The sequence below is a fragment of the Vulpes vulpes genome, chromosome 6, assembly GCF_048418805.1.
Source record: "Vulpes vulpes isolate BD-2025 chromosome 6, VulVul3, whole genome shotgun sequence".
NCBI lineage: Eukaryota > Metazoa > Chordata > Mammalia > Carnivora > Canidae > Vulpes > Vulpes vulpes.
The window spans coordinates 120,268,799-120,286,759 of record NC_132785.1 but is presented as its reverse complement, the minus strand read 5'-3'; the positions used below and the strand labels follow the sequence as shown (position 1 = coordinate 120,286,759).

General features: G+C 38.1%; 1 protein-coding gene across 7 annotated transcripts in view; it reads right to left on the bottom strand.

The window, feature by feature from the left end:
* ZC3H14 (zinc finger CCCH-type containing 14) overlaps nucleotides 1-17,961 on the bottom strand; it is a 54,090-nt gene that overhangs the window by 31,126 nt on the left and 5,003 nt on the right. For 3 of the 7 annotated variants that reach the window (XM_072762203.1, XM_072762204.1, XM_072762206.1), the window contains exons 3-9: nucleotides 11,439-11,553; nucleotides 9,402-9,442; nucleotides 8,298-8,493; nucleotides 7,076-7,505; nucleotides 5,983-6,143; nucleotides 5,504-5,604; nucleotides 2,899-3,054 (exon numbers count right to left, since the gene is read on the bottom strand). In XM_072762203.1, coding sequence (XP_072618304.1) covers nucleotides 2,899-3,054; nucleotides 5,504-5,604; nucleotides 5,983-6,143; nucleotides 7,076-7,505; nucleotides 8,298-8,493; nucleotides 9,402-9,442; nucleotides 11,439-11,553 — 1,200 coding nt within the window. Of the gene's footprint in view, nucleotides 1-2,898; nucleotides 3,055-5,503; nucleotides 5,605-5,982; nucleotides 6,144-7,075; nucleotides 7,506-8,297; nucleotides 8,494-9,401; nucleotides 9,443-11,438; nucleotides 11,554-15,207; nucleotides 15,372-17,961 lie in introns of those variants that run through there. The other 4 variants (XM_072762207.1, XM_072762209.1, XM_072762208.1 and 1 more) reach the window with 2 other exon arrangements.

The window sequence follows — 17,961 nt, the reverse complement described above, 5'->3', positions numbered from 1 at the left end:
TTGCACTTGCGAATAAATCAATTCAGTGAGAATAGTAAGTCTCATCAGATGTACTTGTTACCATTTCAAATTTTTAACCTTTTACTTTAAAACAAAATAGTAATATAGAGAACCACACAAACAGTAATTCAATGAATTTTATAAGGCAAAACATCCTTGCAACCACCATCTAGGTCAGGAAAACAGAACTGTGCCAACCACCCCAGAAACTTTTCTGCATCTCCATCAGTCCTCGCATAAAATAACTTATGCCTTTTTTTAAAATTTTATTTATTTATTAATGAGACACACACAGAGAGAGAGGCAGAGGCACAGGCAGAGGGAGAGGCAGGCTCCATGCAGGGAGCCCGACATGGGACTCGATCCTGGGCCTCCAGGATCACGTCCTGGACCAAAGGCAGCACTAAACCGCCGAGCCGCCCGGGCTGACCCCATTTATGCCTTTTTTGGTAACTTAAAATTCCTTTGTGGCTTTTTCACACAAGTGTGTATCTCTAGACATTATAGTTTAACCTTGCACCTTGTTATTTTGTCTCTTAATTTAGAATTCCCAGGCTGTCTGACCTACATGGAGTGCCAGAGACTGTTCTTTGCCAGTTGTACATTCATGATGTGACAACCAACATATTCCTCTGGCCTCTGAACTTCCTGCAAGTTGACTGCTGAATCAGAGCCCTCACTCATCACTCAGGTTCAAATCCTCTGGCAAGACTAAGATAGTTTTATTCTTTCATCTGGATGCATGAAATGGCTGTTTTTCACTTTTCAAGTAGCCATCAATCATCTAGTGCTAAGATTCATTCATTCACTGAGCTGAGGGGAAAAAAAAAGCCCCAAAAGCTATAATTCTATCATTCTGTTTTCACTTATTAGCTGGAGTAATTTAAAAAATGTTTTCCGGGAAGGCCCAATGGCCCAGAAGTTTGGCGCCACCTTCAGCCCAGGGCGTGATCTTGGGAGACCTGGGATCCAGTGCCATGTCAGGCTCCCTGCATGGAACCTGCTTCTCCATCTGCCTGTGTCTCTGCCTTTCTCTGTGTGTCTCTCATGAATAAATAAATAAAATCTTAAAAAAAAAAAAAAAAACGTTTTCCAAGTAGTGCCTGGCTGATTCACTCAGAAGACTGTGACTCAACCTCAGGGTCAAGTGTTCAAGCTCCATGCTAGGCAGTTTATTACAAACAAAAAAAAACAATAATGAAAAAAAAATCTTTCCTCATTGACTACATAAAGGATTGTAAATGTTTTCTATTTCAAGTTGTGGGGGCTATATGGTCTGCTGCAGCTATTCAACTCTGGGGATACAGTACAAAAGCAACCATAGACAATACATGCATGAATGAGCATGGCTTGGTTCCAATAAAACTATTTACAAAAACAAATGCTAACTCCTATACTATTTGGTTACACAGGGACACTATTCTTTAACAGAAAGATAATATAAATGCTCAATGATTTTATTCATCCAGTTTTCAAGACAATGAATTAGTACCTATTATCTTACAGAAAGTGACCAATTAAGGATTTACTTGTAAAAAATATGAGATCATGGATTTAAACCTGTTAGATGAGCTTTAATACACTGCAATTCTTATCCTTACTGAAGCTCAAATGCTTTCCAATTGCTATTCACAAACTGGCCCACCTATACTTTCTAGTTTGTACCTATCAGCTGTTTTGGAATTTTCCTATTCTCAGGTCCATCGTTTACTGGAATTGCATATAATGCTGACATGGGATTTTTAAAAAAGAGAATGAAAAGACAAACATAGAATGGAATCACTAGGGCTTTATGAAACAAATTTGAAATGAACCTGGAACAGCTTCAAAAACACAGGGAGAAATGAAAAAATGTATGCCAGCATTAGAAAATGTAAGTCAGAATAACATGACAAGCATTCAGTTTGGGTGGGGTTTTTAAATGGAGACCTCAGTAGAAAACACAGAAAACCAGGACCTTTCCTGACAGGAACAGAAGAAGAGATTGAAGAGCAATGGAGAATGACTGGGCCCAGAGACCAGATATCCAAACTGCCAAAAGACCACGCCGACGGCATCAATCCCAGACAGTGCATGAAGTGGAAACATAATGCTCTCAAGGAGTCACATGATCAGAGTCACACTTTAGACAGGAAAGCGTACTGGAAATGGGGAGGGTCGTGGGGGTTGAGAGAAAAGAAGCAGAAAGATCAGCTCAAGGCTAACTGCAGTTTGTCAGGAACAAAAGAATAAAGTAGGGCCACTTGGGACAATAAGGCAGATCCTGGCAGGTGAAAGACAAGATGCTAAGAAAGGAGGTTTAAAGATGCAATCCAAGTTCAAGAGAACAGGGATAGGATTAATTTAAAAAAAAAAAAAAAAAAGAAGAAGAAGAAGAAGTATCTATGTATCTCTAACTAGAACTTCCTTAAGACAGCAAAATACTCATAATTATTAAGGCAACTGGGTTCTTGGGAATTCACTGCACTATTCTTCCCACTGTTAAGAACACTGAAAATTTCCATAATAAAAAGACTTAAAATTCTAAAATGTGTAGCCACAGACTTTCCTCATGATTCTTCCTCATTCTATTGTTGGGCCTAACAAGCACTCTTCTCATAGAGCTAACATTTTGGGACGCCTGGGTGGCTTAGCGGTTGAGCACCTGCCCCTGGCTCAGGGCATGATCCATGGTCTCAGATCGAGTCCCACATGAGGCTCCTTGCCTAGAGCCTGCTTCTTTCTCTACCTACGTCTCTGCCTTTCTTTCTCTGTGTCTTTCGTGAATAAATAAATAAAATCTTTAAAAAAAAAAAAAAAAGAGAGAAAAAGAAAAAGAACATTTCACACCCACTGGCAAATATTTAATGCCTCATAAAAAAAGTATAATAAAGAATGACATATCACTTAAATTATTACCTTGGCTTTTTTCTATATTATCTCCCTTTGCTTCCTCTTCTTTAATGGGGGGACTTATTCTGGGGGTCCTGCTTTGCCCTTGGACCATTTCTGCCAGCAATTCTTCTTGAGAAGTTCGAGTTCTGGGAGCAACTGGAAGGGTCTGTTTCTGTGAGACTTTTTAAAAGGAAAAAAAATGTGAAATGCAGATTCAGTAATACATCAAAACTGAACGGTAAATAAGTCCTATTAAACATAAATGCCTCCTTGAGTTTAGAACATATGAAAATTTTGAAACAGTTCATAGATAACACCTTTTTTCTTCCAATATTCCAGAGAGACAGACACCTGACTTCATCTATATATTTTAAACCACAAGCCATAAATATACTGCCACACATGTGTTTATTTTTAACCAAATGTAGTTTAAATTTTGCTTCATGATCATGTAATAACTTCAAGTTATAATTTACATAATAAAGTTCAAGAATGAACTTCAATGATGTTTCTCAAAACTACTTGGGGAATCTCCCATAATTCTAAAAACGGGAGCTCCTGGGAGTTTCAGTTGGTTAAGCATCTGACTCTTCATTTCTGCTGAAGTCATGATCTAAGGATCGCTCCCACATTAGGCTCTGCGTTCAGTACAGCCTCTGCTTATCCATCTCCCTCCCCATCCTTAAATAAATAAAAATTAAAATTAAAAAATAATAAAAATAAAAACAGGAAATTTCAAACTCAGCAAGTAAAATTCTCTACAACTCTCATCATTGTGGGGCACGTGCGTGGCTCAGTGGTTGATGGCTCAGTGGTTGACATCTGCCTTCGGCTCAGGCCTTAATCCTGGGGTCCTGGGATTGAATGCCGCAATGGGCTCCCCATAGGAAGCCTGCTTCTCCCTCTGCCTGTGTCTCTGCCTCTGTGTCTCTCGTGAATAAATAAATAATAATTAATTAATTAATTAAATGAATAAATAAATAAAATATTTTTTAAAAAGTCTCATCATTGTAAAACACTCAATATTGTGGACAAAAAAATGAAATGTAAATAGATTAGCTCTAGTTTTTGGCTTTTGCTTGACAATACTTATAAGCTAAAACCTGTTTAATTTTATGTTCAAGATTAAGTCAGAAATGAAAAAAAAAAGATTAAGTCAGAAATGAGAAAAGCAAGAGGAGAGATACCTGTGAGGTTCAAAAAGTGATAACTTACAATTTACTTCACTTTTGGAAGGGATCACAAAAAGAGATACAAAAGAGAATGAAAAAGTAGAAAAATGCTAAAAGAACAGTCATCAAACCCATAGCAAAAATACAAGAAAAAATTTTAGGGATGCCTGGGTGGCTCAGTGGTTGGGCGTCTGCCTTTAGCTCAGGCTGTGATCCTGGGTCCAGGGATCAAGTCCCACACTGGGCTTCCTCCAAGGAGCCTGCTTCTCCCTCTGCCTGTGTCTCTCTCTCTCTCTCTCTCATGAATAAATACATAAATCTTTAAACAATAAATAATCTTTTAAAAAAATTTAAGAGTGGGCAATTTTATTTTTTTGAGTTTTTTTTACAAGCATTTATTTATTTATTTATTTATTTATTTATTTATTTATTTATTTATTTAACAGAGAGATAGAGCTAAACAGCAGAGGGAGAGGGAGAGGAAGAAGCAGGCTCCCCACTGAGGAGGGAGTTGAGATGTGGGGCTTGATCCAGGACCCTGGAATCATGACCTGAGCTAAAGGCAGACACTTAACCAACTAAGCCACCCAAGGGGCCCCAATCATCAGAAAGTTTTACAATGACTATAGCACATGGGGCAGAGTACAAAACCTAATGACAATATGGCACCCATTGGCACCCATCATTTAGTTCGCATTTCAGAAGAAGCTTTCTGTAAGGTCAGATTATATGTTTTAAAAACATGCAATCCTCTTTTATTCCCTCATAAAATAATTTAGTACTCCGACTAGGACTGGGGTAGGAACATAACCAATGTGTCAATTCTCTGCCTTATATTCCACTAATCAGTTCCACTGAAAGCAAAGAAGCCAACCTACTCATGCACTAGCTAACTTTTTCTAACTCTGACCTCTTAATATCCTATTGTGCTCCTTTTTATATATCATAAGTTCCTATCAAATGTTGACTACAGGGCAGTCCAGGTGGCTCAGTGGTTTAGCGCTGCCTTCAGCCCAGGGCGTGATCCTGGAGACCTGGGATTGAGTCCCACATCAGGCTCCCTGCATGAACCTGCTTCTCCCTCTGCCTCTGTCTCTCTCATGAATAAATAAAATCTTAAAAAAAAAAAAAAAAAGAGAGAGAGAGAAATACTGAAGTCTCCAACTATAATTATTAAAAAAAAAAAAAAAAAAGAAAAGGGGAGGGGAGGGGAAGGGGAAGGGGAAGGGAAGGGAAGGGAAGGGAAAACTCGGGATGCCTGGGTGGCTCAGTGACTGAGTGTCTGCCTTTGGGTCAGGGCACGATCCCAGGGTTCCAGGATGGAGTTCAACATCGGGTTCCCTGCAGGGAGAGCCTGCTTCTCCCTCTGCCTGTGTCTCTGCCTCTCTCTCTCTCTCTCTCTCATGAATAAATAAAATCTTTACTCACTTAATGTAAACATAATACATTTAAATTACCTGTAGAATAGTTAGTTGTTTTTGTTACAGATTCTTGAGCTTCAGATATAGCCTTCAAAATTAGATTCTTGTTAGCTTGTTTAGAAGGTGGAAGTGAAGGTCTAAAAAAATTAAAGGTATTTTGATTAAATTTTAGATTTGAGTTCTTTACATGCTAGCCATCTATTAGGCCCTTACAGCCTTCTCTTTGGTTTTGAACAGACTAGCTGTAGTTTTTAGGAAATGTCAATTAGACTAAAACCTTTTAACTTTTTAAATAATGAATCTGGATCACCCCTGCCCCCCATATTACAGATTTTAGTATTCTCTGCAGTCTTATCCAATTTTAATCATTTTCTCTCCCAATAATCTGTGTCTCAAAAGCCAACAGGAAAGTCTTGAACGTTATTAAATTTTTATTTTCATGATATCCTCTTCAAGAAACCCAGAAAATTCCATCAGGCAATTAAAGATTAATTTACAGACAATGGTCAAGGTACCTCCTTTCAGGCTTTGCTGGCACTGACACACTGCTGGAGATGCTTCCTGTACGAGACCCACAATCATCATCTTCCTCCTCCTCTTCTCCATCATGATTGAACTTTTTTACTTTAACAACTGAACTTACCACAGGCAACTTTCTCTTCCGAAAGTTTTCTTCCTGCAATCAGATAAATTTACGCTTACCTAGTCTCAAAAAAAAAAAAACAAAGTTCTACCACAATATTTTTTTCCAAGAAAAAGTCAATCATATCAAGAATTCACAAGCTATTTCCTGATTTCTTATAAAAATATATTATCCTTAATAGCCAATCTTTAAAATAAAAACTAGTGCTTTACATTCACTTATAAATAGGAGCACAAAGCACTGTTGAGGAAACTAAAAAAATGTAATTATTTGGTTGTTTACTAATAATTCTCATGGAAAATCTAAAATTGACCTAAGATCCCCCCCAAATTATAAGGTAAGGTTACAGTTATCTCAAATGTTGGTATCCTGGAAAGTAAAACAAGATGTAAAGTACTGGTAGAAGGCAGTCATGGAGTGGAAAATCTGGTGTAGTATGTTGAGTAGCACAGAAATTAAAGTTAACTTGCAATATGTGTTTAAGTTCATGGAGCTCCCTGCATGGAGCCTGCTTCTCCCTCTGCCTCTGTGTCTCTTATGAATTTAATAAAATATTTTTAAAAAATGTGTTTAGTTATTTCACATATACTTAGTACTAGGAAGTGCCAATTTCCAGCCAGAATTTAAAAGTATATACAGAGGCATCTGGCTAATCAGTCAGTAGAGCACGTGATTCTTGATTTCAAGGTTGCAAGTTCAAGTCCCGTGTTGGGCACGTAGCTTACTTTAAAAAATAATTTTTAAGGGATCCCTGGGTGGCGCAGTGGTTTAGCGCCTGCCTTTGGCCCAGGGCGCAATCCTGGAGACCCGGGATTGAATCCCACGTTGGGCTCCCGGTGCATGGAGCCTGCTTCTCCCTCTGCCTATGTCTCTGCCTCTCTCTCTCTCTCTGTGTGTGACTATCATAAATAAAAATTTAAAAAGTAATAATAATTTTTAAAATGAAAAAAAAAGTATATACAAACCTCAATACTCATTTTTTCTGAGTTGTTTCTGAAGAAAGGACTGTAAGTATCTTCTAAGCTGTTAAGCACTTCTGGTTCACACAAACGTCCTGTTTCATATACCCGGCTGTTCTGTATATCAGGTTGCTTGGCAGCATGAATACTGTTTTGCTGCTGCTGAAATTGCAACCTGTTTAAATGAGCACCACTATCTGCATTTCGACTTGCAGGTGGTCGATAAATTTCAATAGAAGGGCGAGAAGAACCATATGTAAGTGTCACTGTAGGTTTTTTCTGAGATAAGGGATTCTCCTGCACAAAATTGAGGTCTTCATCAATGAGATCATCTGGTTCTGGCTTAATATCAATCACATCTTCAGAGGGTGCTGGTTCCCTCAGAGGCTTCACAGTTGACATTAACCGGGTTGCAGCTCCATCATCATAAGTCTGTCTATTTAAAAACACACACACACACAAAACTATAACCAACTTAGATCAGTATCTTTAAAGAATTTACTTAAATTTTAATGAAAAAGTTTAGACACTCCCTTTATGTATTCCATTAAAAACTACTTTAAAATTATATTCTTGGGATCCCTGGGTGGCACAGCGGTTTGGCGCCTGCCTTTGGCCCAGGGCGCGATCCTGGAGACCCGGGATCGAATCCCACATCGGGCTCCCGGTGCATGGAGCCTGCTTCTCCCTCTGCCTGTGTCTCTGCCTCTCTCTCTCTCTCTCTCTGTGACTATCATAAATAAATTTAAAAAAAAATTTTAAAAAAATTTAAAAAAAATAAAATAAAATAAAAAATAAAATTATATTCTTTTTAAAAACTTTGATTTAGGGATCCCTGGGTGGCGCAGCGGTTTAGCGCCTGCCTTTGGCTCAGAGCAAGAGCCCAGAGTCCCGGGATCAAGTCCCACATCAGGCTTCCTGCATGGAGCCTGCTTCTCCCTCTGCCTATGTCTCTGCCTCTGTCTCTGCCTCTATCTCTGTGTCTCTCATGAATAAATAAATAAAGTCTTTAAAAAATAAAAATACATAAACAAAAATTTTGATTTACTATATGAGGTAAGAGATAATCATACTTAGGTCTTATCATATTTTATTCAAAAACTTTGCTCATGACCACCTTATTATGCCCCCAAATTTCTGAAAACAGAAATTTAAAGATATAAAAACTAATGTCAAGGTCACATACACACACCTATCTATGCACAGCAGGTCTACATAGGACTCTTACCTGACATTAGTGGTTTTCTGCTCCTGTGAGCTAGTAGAAACCCTGGAGTCTCGTTTTTCAGGCCTAGTGCTAGCAACCGCAAGAGGTGGCACTGCAGCTTCATGCCTTCTCTCATCTCCCCGACTGAAACTGCTCTTGTTTGAAGACACGTTATTATCGAAGATGTTGGTATCAGAAGACTTTAGACTAGAAGGGTCTGGAAAGAAAAACACATGATCCTTTTAAGCTATTTTTATTACTTTGAACCTTCCCCCTCTTTATCACCAATTTAAAAACATTATGTGTTCTTCCATAACATTTTTAATGGCTGAATATTACTCCTTATGTAGCTAATATAATAATTCAATTTATTATTACTGAACTTTTAAGTAATTTTCCATTATAAAATATTTAAACATCCTTGGGGCCCCTGGGTGGCTCAGTCAATTGAGTGACTGATTTGTGATTTCAGCTCATGTGGTGATCTCATGGGCACTAGGATGGAGCCCTATGTCAGGCTCTGTGCTCACCATGGAGTCTACTTGAGATCCTCTCTCTCTCCCTGGGCACTCCCCTCACATGCTTGTGTATATGCACTCTCTTTTTTTCAAATAAATGAACTAACTTTAAAACTAAGTAAATAAATAAAATATTAAGACATCCTTGAAGCTAAATCACTTTACATTTACAATTATTTCCTTAGGATAAATTGCAGAATTTCCCTTCCCTTATTTAAATTATTTTTAAATTATGTTAAATCGGGCACCCCCAGTGGTGCAGCGGTTTAGCGCCACCTGCAGCCCAGGGTGTGATCCTGGAGACCGAGGATGGAGTCCCACATCGGGCTCCTTGCATGGAGCCTGCTTCACCCTCTGCCTGTGTCTCTGCCTCTCTCTCTCTTTCTCTGTGTGTGTTTCTCATGAATAAATAAATAAATAAATCTTTAGAAAAAATAAATTATGTTAAATCTGTTTCTCTTGAATTCATAATTTATATGCTTTCTAAGAAAGTGCAAAAACCTATTATTTTCAAATTTATGGACTTTTTCCCAAAGCACTATAAATAGATTTAGAAAGAAAATGCTATAGTAAATTCCACAAACCCAAACATTTTAATGACTCTTACCAGTTGTAACAGAGCGAAGTTTATCTAATACACCATGAAGCCTGAAAGAAAAAAAAGAAAAAATTAAAGCTTCATCTAGAAAAGATTTTATTTCAACTGTCACTTGAAATCTGATGACATTACAGAATCTTCAGATATAAATATTGATAAATGGTACTTAATGAACAAATACTATAATAATTAAAGAAGTGCCACATTTTTAAAAAAGGCTTACATGACTACTATAGAAACCAATAAAAAATCGTACATCTTCATTACCTTCAACAGGTACCTTCCATAAAAATAATACCAGAATACCTATCTCATTATGTTTCACCCAGAACCCAGTCACATGCTACTGTCCCTTGGACACAATTATTGCAGGACTCCAAACAATCATAATAATACATTTCAGGGTGGTGTCAATGAACACCTAACAAGGGAAATAAAATTCCCAAACAGATACACCATCACTTGCATCAGCACACCTTAAGGAATTTATAGCAAGATAAGAAAGTTGAATTAATTTGATTTTAAATTCAAATTCACCTAGTCCTTTATATAATAAATTTGTCCCAAGCATCAAGTTATCTATCTAAGAAAGGGTCTCTCAATCTCCCACAGTATGGTTAGTGGGACTCAAACCAAAGCGATCCCAAAGTTGAACCAAAAGTCGTAAATCATGTATATGAGACAAAACAAATACCTGGACTGCAGAAGACTTAAGAAAAAAAAAAAAAAAGTACCCATGATAACTTCTCCAGTCAAAAGGACCAGTCTCTCTTTTTTTTTTTTTTTGTAAATTCTGGGGACTAAGTGTAAGGAGCGGGTTAGGGGACCCACGCTATAGTAGTGGATGTACCAAAACATCTGAGATCAACCACTGCACTGAATGTCATAGAATACTGTGTAATATAAACAGAAAATTCTTTGTGGTATTTCAAGAAAACTTTACAAGACTTTTAAAGCACATGGTAGCCCACAGGGGCAAAAACACCTTCAAGACAAACTTTAGTTTAAGAGCAAGAAGTTGGGCAGCCCGGGTGGCTCAGCGGTTTAGCACCACCTTCAGCCCAGAGCGTGATGATCCTGGAGACCCGGGGTCGAGTCCCACATCACATTCTCTGCATGGAGCCTGATTCTCTACCTCTCTATCTCTGTTTGTCATGAATAAATAAATAAAATCTTTAAAAAGATAAATAAGAGCAAGAAGTTAAACCACTTTCATATCCCTCCTTAATGCCTCCTCTATCACCTCTCCCAGTCTCTTGCCTTTCAAAGCAAGCATGCCCCTCTGCTCACTCAACTTTGCTCCATTATCAACTTGTGCTCTAACTGGTGGTTCCCAGAAGGAGGGTGCTTATAGAAGTACTTCCTGATCTCTTCTCAGCCACATCATTACCTTCCCCAGACCCGCACTCTACCTCAAACCTGCCTTCATAAATTGAATCTTATCCTTGTAGTCAGGTATTCCCAAATAAAGGCATGTACGGTTTGAAAAAGAACACGAAAAATTATAACATGGATTGTATTTGAACATAAAATCGTCTTTTTAAAATTCTAAAGTTCAGGAAGTTCCAAACTTTTAAAAATGATTTGAAATTTTGTCCAAAAACTCTGCCCCCTAAAAGTTAACTGCTGCAGAAAGCAACATAGGAAGTCAACTCAGCCCTCAAAACACATGAACTGGTTCTGGTTGGGGGAAAGAAATAATATGCCAAAGTTTCCAAAAGAAACATAAAAACTACACAGTTAACACAGACTAGGGACTTACTATGGGCCAGGCACAGGTATGTTACACGTATTATTTCATTTAATCCTTACAACAGTCCTATAAAGAGAATTTATTAATCCCATTTTACAAATGGAAGAACCAAGGCAAGAGGCAGATCCAGGATTCAACCTCAGCAGCCTAGCTCAGAAGCTGTGCTCTCATGGCTCACTATCTTCCTCACCTCAGTGAATCTGCCTCTCTGGTCAAGAATCTCTTTTCAAACAGAATACCTACTCTGACTTGTGCCAAACTTTGGTCTAAGGGGTAAAAATTCAGAAACGTACCATACGGTGAATCGAATTGTGTTGTTCCCTAGAAACAGGGACAGGTCCTCTGTCATTTGGTCCTGACTTTTCTTGTTGGCCACCATCACCATAATGTAATCAGGAAGTTCTTCATCTAGTTAAAAGGAAAAGTATATAAAAACTTTTTTGTTTTCCTCAATACTGTCTTCCACTTAAAAGTTAATGTACTTGAAAATATACATATAGCTCTAAAAATTAGTATCTCAGCTCTACTAGAATTATATTGGACAAGAAAGTATAGCTTTTTTCCTCTTCATTCCATAGGTATTTCAATTACTAAAAGGATGGGAATTAGGAACAACTAACAAGTACTTATAAAACCAGATATTCTGAATTACAGTTCAAACTTGAGAGTGTATTCATTTCCTTTTGATTTTTTGAATAATGCTCATTAATTTCAGAGAAGCTTCCAGAAGGTATAAGGATATTCAAGAATAACAATTGTGTTTTATCTAGTTTTGTTTGTCTATGATTAAACTGATATTCATTTCTCAAGAGAATATCTTATCCTCAGTAAAGACAGATTTCTATTATCTCAGGTAACGAATTTGTAGCAACAGCAAATAAACTAAAATCACCCAAAAACTCCACATTTAAAAAATCTAATCGTAAATTTAAACAATTTCAACTTCATTCACTGTTTTATCCTCATACGCTCCTACACAATGATTATGAAGGTGAGGTGTAGGACAAAAAAAAAAAACAAAAAACAAAAAACCACCACACTAGGAAGCAAAAGCCATTTATCAAGAACTCTTAACCCCACCAAAAAAAAATTTCTTTCAGATTTAATACTTTAAATATTCATATTTCTAAGTAGGCAGAAAGGTTCATTTCAGAAGTACTATCAGACAAAAATAAAAGTACTATCAGCCATTTGTTTCAAGGAGAATTATCAAAACTCCAGGTCAAGAAAAGGACAAATATACTCAGAAAGCCCAATCTACAAATGGAAAGAGAGAAATCTAAGTTTTTTACTGCTCAAATAGTATTAATATACAATTGATTTATCATTTTATGTCAATGGACTTTAGATCTCTTGCAATTTTATACTAATAAAAAAATGTTGTAATGAAATTTTAGAAGTCTAGGTGGCAATCCTACCCAAACATTACAATTATTTGGAGTTAAAAAAAAAAAAAAACACAACAACGCAGGTGCTATGGGCTGTGCAAGCTATTCTGTTTTACTTCACGACAGATCTAGAAAATGGTAATATTTATAGGGTGCACTGGAGTAAAGAGAGAAAATTATTCACAAAGTAAACCAGCCACTCTGACTCATCAAACACACCCAGCCACCACAAGTGCTAAGAAAAAACAAATCTCAACAGACTGAAGTTTTCCCAATTTCCAGTATAATAATGTGCAGGTAACACTAGCTAAGCAGCTGCTACAAAGGAGAGCTTCTCGGGCAGCCCTGGTGGCTCAGCAGCTTAGCACCGCCTTCAGCCCAGGGCCTGATCCCAGAGACCCGGGATCAACTCCCACATCAGGCTCCCTGCATGGAGCCTGCCTCTGCCTCTCTCTCTCTCTGTGTCTCTCATGAATAAATAAACAAAATCTTTAAAAAAAAATAAAAAAAAAAGAGAGAGAGATTCTCAAATTTAGCTGCACATTAGAATCTGCTGGGAAGCTTTAAAAAATCTGCTTATGTCCAAGCTGCACTTCAAATAAATTAGAACATTGGATTAAGACATCAATGCTTTTGGGGATCCCTGGCTGGCTCAGCGGTTTAGCGCCTGCCTGCAGCCCAGGGCGTGATCCTAGAGTCCTGGGATGGAGTCCCACATCGGGCTCCCTGCATGGAGCCTGCTTCTCCCTCTGCCCACCCCCCACAATGAATAAATAAAATCTTAAAAAAAAAAAAAAAGACATCAATGCTTTTATTTTAATGAGGTATATTATCAACATATAATACTCTATTACTTTCAGGTATACAACACAGTACTGGACACCCTATATGTTACTCAGTACTCACCACAGTAACTGCAATCATCAACTGTCACTATATAATGTTATTACAGTACTGACTATACCCCCTGTACTGTACTTTTCATCTGTGACTTATTTTATAACTACACATTTGTACCTCTTAATCTTACCTAGTTCACCCATGCCTCACCTACCTCCCCTCTGGCAACCACCAACTTGTCCTGTGTATATAAAGAGTCTAAGTTGGCTTTCTAAAATCATTTTATTTTTTTTAAGATTTTATTTATTTATTCATGAGAAACAGAGAGGAGAGAGAGAGAGGCAGAGACAGGAAGAAGAAGCAGGCTCCATGCAGGGAACCCGACATGGGATTTGATTCCAGGTCTCCAGGATCACGCCCTGGGCTGAAGGCAGCGCTAAACCGCGGAGCCACCCGGGCTGCCCTGATTTTATTTTTTATTTAAGTAATCTCTACGCCCAACGTGGGGCTTCAACTCATGACCCTTAGATCAAGAGTCACATGCTCTACCAACTAGTCAGCCAGGCACCCATTCATTCTGTTTTTTAGATTCCACATGTAAGCGAAATCCTATGGTATTTGTCTTTCTGTGTGACTTATTTCACTTAGCATATACTCTAGGTCTATCCATGTTTTAAGACCTCATTTTTTTCATGGCTGAGTATAAGCCATGAAACTATAAACATACACAGATATATACAGTATCTTCTTCATGCAGTCATCTATCAATGGGCACTTGGGCTGCTCCCATATTTTGGCTATTGTAAATAATGCTGCAATATAATACAACAATGTATGTTATCTTTTCGAATCAGTGGTTCTGTTTTCTTTGGGTGAATACCCAACAGTGGAATTATTGGATATGGTACTACTATTTCTGATTTTTTGAGGACTCTCCCTACTGTTTTCCATACCAGCTGTACCATGCTGCATTTCCACCAATAGCACCTAAAGGTTCCTTTTTCTCTGCATTTTTTTTTTTAATGATTTTATTTATTCATGAAAAACACAGAGAGAGACAGAGACACAGGCAGAGGGAGAAGCAGGCTCCATGCAGGGAGCCTGACGTGGGACTTGATCCCAGGTCTTCAGGATCAGGCCCTGGACTGAAGGCGGCGCTAAACCGCTGAGCCACCCAGGCTGCCCTTTCTCTGCATTTTCGCCAAGGTCCAGTCTCTTTGATTCTAGCCATTTTCATAAGTGTAAAGTGGTATCTGTGATTCTGGTTTGTAGTTCCCTCAGGATTAGTGATGTTAGTATCTTTTCATTTGTCTGCTGGCCATCTGTAGGTCTTCTTTGGAAAAATGTCTATTCAGGTCTTCTACCTTTTAATTTTTTTTTTGGTGTTGCGTTGTGGAAATTTTTTTATACATTCTGAATATGAACCCCCTTATCAGATGTACCTTTCACAGGTATCTTCTATTCAGTTGGCTGCATTTTTGTTTTGTTGGACAAATCTGAATATTTAATGAAATCCTGCAATATGGGCAGCCTGGGTGGCTCAGCGGTTTAGCGCCACCTTCAGCCCAGGGCGTGATCCTGGAGACCCGGGATCAAGTCCGATGTTGGGCAAGGAGCCTGCCCCCCCCTCTCTCTCTCTCTCTCTCTCTCTCTCTCTCATGAATAAGTAAAATCTTTTTAAAAAATATAAATCATGCAATATGATATGAGGGAATATAAGTGACAACAAGAAGTCAATCATTTATTTTCTTTGTAGAATAACAAAAGGTTCCAATTTTTTCTGGTAACTGCAATAAAATAAGCCTGGTAGCTTATTTATACAAAGTGTACCTACGGGGATCCCTGGGTGGCGCAGCGGTTTAGTGCCTGCCTTTGGCCCGGGGCACGATCCTGGAGACCTGGGATCGAATCCCACGTCGGGCTCCTGGTGCATGGAGCCTGCTTCTCCCTCTGCCTGTGTCTCTGCCTCTCTCTCTCTCTTTCTCTCTCTTTCTGTGACTATCATAAATAAATAAAAATTTTTTTAAAAACTTTAAAAAAAAAAAAAACAAAGTGTACCTACGTACTACAGACTACCACTGATAACCCAGGGAAAGTCAACAAGAAAAGTCAGAATGCTTTGCCAGCCTTCACAAATTTTTCTCCCTCACAATGTCTAAGATGAAAATGTGCTTTCCTGTCACTACCTATTAGTTTGCATTTTCTAACATTCAGTGTGAGATCAGTGGCATTTTCTAACATCCAACATGAGTACAAGGTCAAGGCAGGGGAAGGAGGGATACAAAGGAGCCCCAGGGAACTTCTGGGAGTGAATATGTTCATTAGTTTGACTACTGTGTGGTATTTGTGAAGACACAGCAAACTGTACACTTTAAACACAGTTTAATACACCAATGTTAATATATTAATTATATCTCACCAAGACCATGAGAAATTCATACTGTTTTCTCAGTACACAAAACAGAAATTAAGAATCTAATGAAAAATTAACGTGTTTGTGATACATTTCCACAGACTTCGGATTTCTCAAATTATTTGGAATCTGTAAACTAGGGGAAAAGCGTTTTGGAGGTTTATGCAAGCTCAGGCTTCTAAAAACATGAATGAAATTGTTAACTATACTCAAAAAAAAATTTAAAATAAAAAATAACATATGAATGAAAAACTACTCTAAATTGTAATCGCCTTCCCACTAAAGTGCTCCATTTTAAACATACGAATGAATAGTTACCACTCTTAAGAATTGTTTGCCTTTGTTTTTTTTTTTTTTAGTTTTTAGTTGTTTGCCTTTGTATCCCACCCAATACCTTGAAGATTAATACTAAAATATTAAAGGATTGCTTCCATAACCTTAAAGGTTTCTAGGACTCTTTTCTAAGCAAAAAAAGGGACTAGATTACCAAGTCACCCTTTCCAGATGGACAATGATGAATATACATACAATTAAGTAACTAATTGTAAACCTAAACTCACAATATATACTTTTATTTCAAACACTCTAATGGTAACTCGCTTTTCTACTTAATTAAAAAAAAAAATCATGCTCTCTGCTAGGTCACTGGGACATAACAAATATGAAGTCTCTGCCCAAGAAATGTCCAGTCAAGCAGCAGACCCACATTGAAAAGCTAATCTCGATCACTGGAACAGACTTCAGTGGAGTTCCAGAAGAGCATACAAGAGTGACTCCTTTACCTTTGTTAGCATCAAAGACACAGAAGAACTGAGTTCTTTGGTCTTGAATCTGCTATTGACCAGCTCTGATACTCCCAAGACTCCATTTTTTTTTGTTGTAAAAGGATTGTAATACTACCTGCCATTTCCACTTAGCGCAGTGTTCAGGAACAAATGGAACTACATGAAAATATTCTGAAAATCATAAATTATATATTTTTGCTATAATTACAGGCACAAGGGACGCGTGGGTGGCTCAGTGGCTGAGCGTCTATCTTCGGCTTAGGGAGTGCAGGATCCAGTCCCGCATCAGGCTCCTTAGGGGGAGCCTGCTTCTCCCTCTGCCTATGTTTCTGCCTCTCTCTGTGTCTCTCAGGAATATATAAAATCTTAAAAAAAAAAAAAAAAAAATTACAGGCTCAAAATCCTTGGTCTGAGATGTTTGATAAATGATAGAAATCATCAATAAGATTGAAATTAGACTCAATTAACCTTTAATGTGTTTGTGCTTTCATGTGCTAGAACTAAGAAAGTTTATGCTAGGTTTTCTGTAGATTTCTTTTTGAACCAAAACAAGTTCCTGACACATAGCTGGTATCCATTAAGTGCTGAACAAGTAAAAGAATCAACCAATCCTGGTTCAGCTTGATCTTTACTTCTGAGCTTCAATTGTCCCATCTGTTAAAGAGTTAGAACAATCTTGACAACAAATGATTCATAAAATGTGCCCAGCATCTAACAATAAACTAGTAAGTCTCAAACTGTTGGGAGTTCCCTTTGTGCTCTTAGGAATTATTGGTGAACTGGGGTGCCTGGGTGGCTCAGTCAGTTAAAACTTCCAACTCTTAATTTTGGCTTAGGTCATGATCTCAATACCCTGAGATGGAGCCCCTTACTGGGCTCCATGCTGAGTACTTGGGATACTCTCTCCCCCTCTGCTCCTTTCCCAGTTTGCATGCACAAGCAGGCATGTGGGCGCTCTCTCAAAAAAAAAAAATTAAAAAAAAAACACAAAACTGATAACCCCAAAGAACTTTTATTTATGTGAATTATCTGTTAGTAATTACTATTTTAGAAAAACTGAGAATTTAAAAAAGTCTTAAAGTAACACACCTATCACATTAATAAACCCATTTATATGATATAATTACCAGCTTTTAAATTTTTTTTTTTTAAAGATTTATTCATTCATGAGAGACAGAGAGAGAGAGAGAGAGGCAGAGACACAGGCAGACACTGGATCCAGGGACTCCGGGACCACGCCCTGGGCCGAAGGCAGGCGCTCAACCGCTGAGCCACCCAATTAACCATCTTTTATAACATAAAATAACTAAGCTGGGACACCTGGATGGCTGAGCGGTTGAGCACCTGCCTTCGGCCCAGGGCGTGATCCTGGAGTCCCATGATGGAGTCC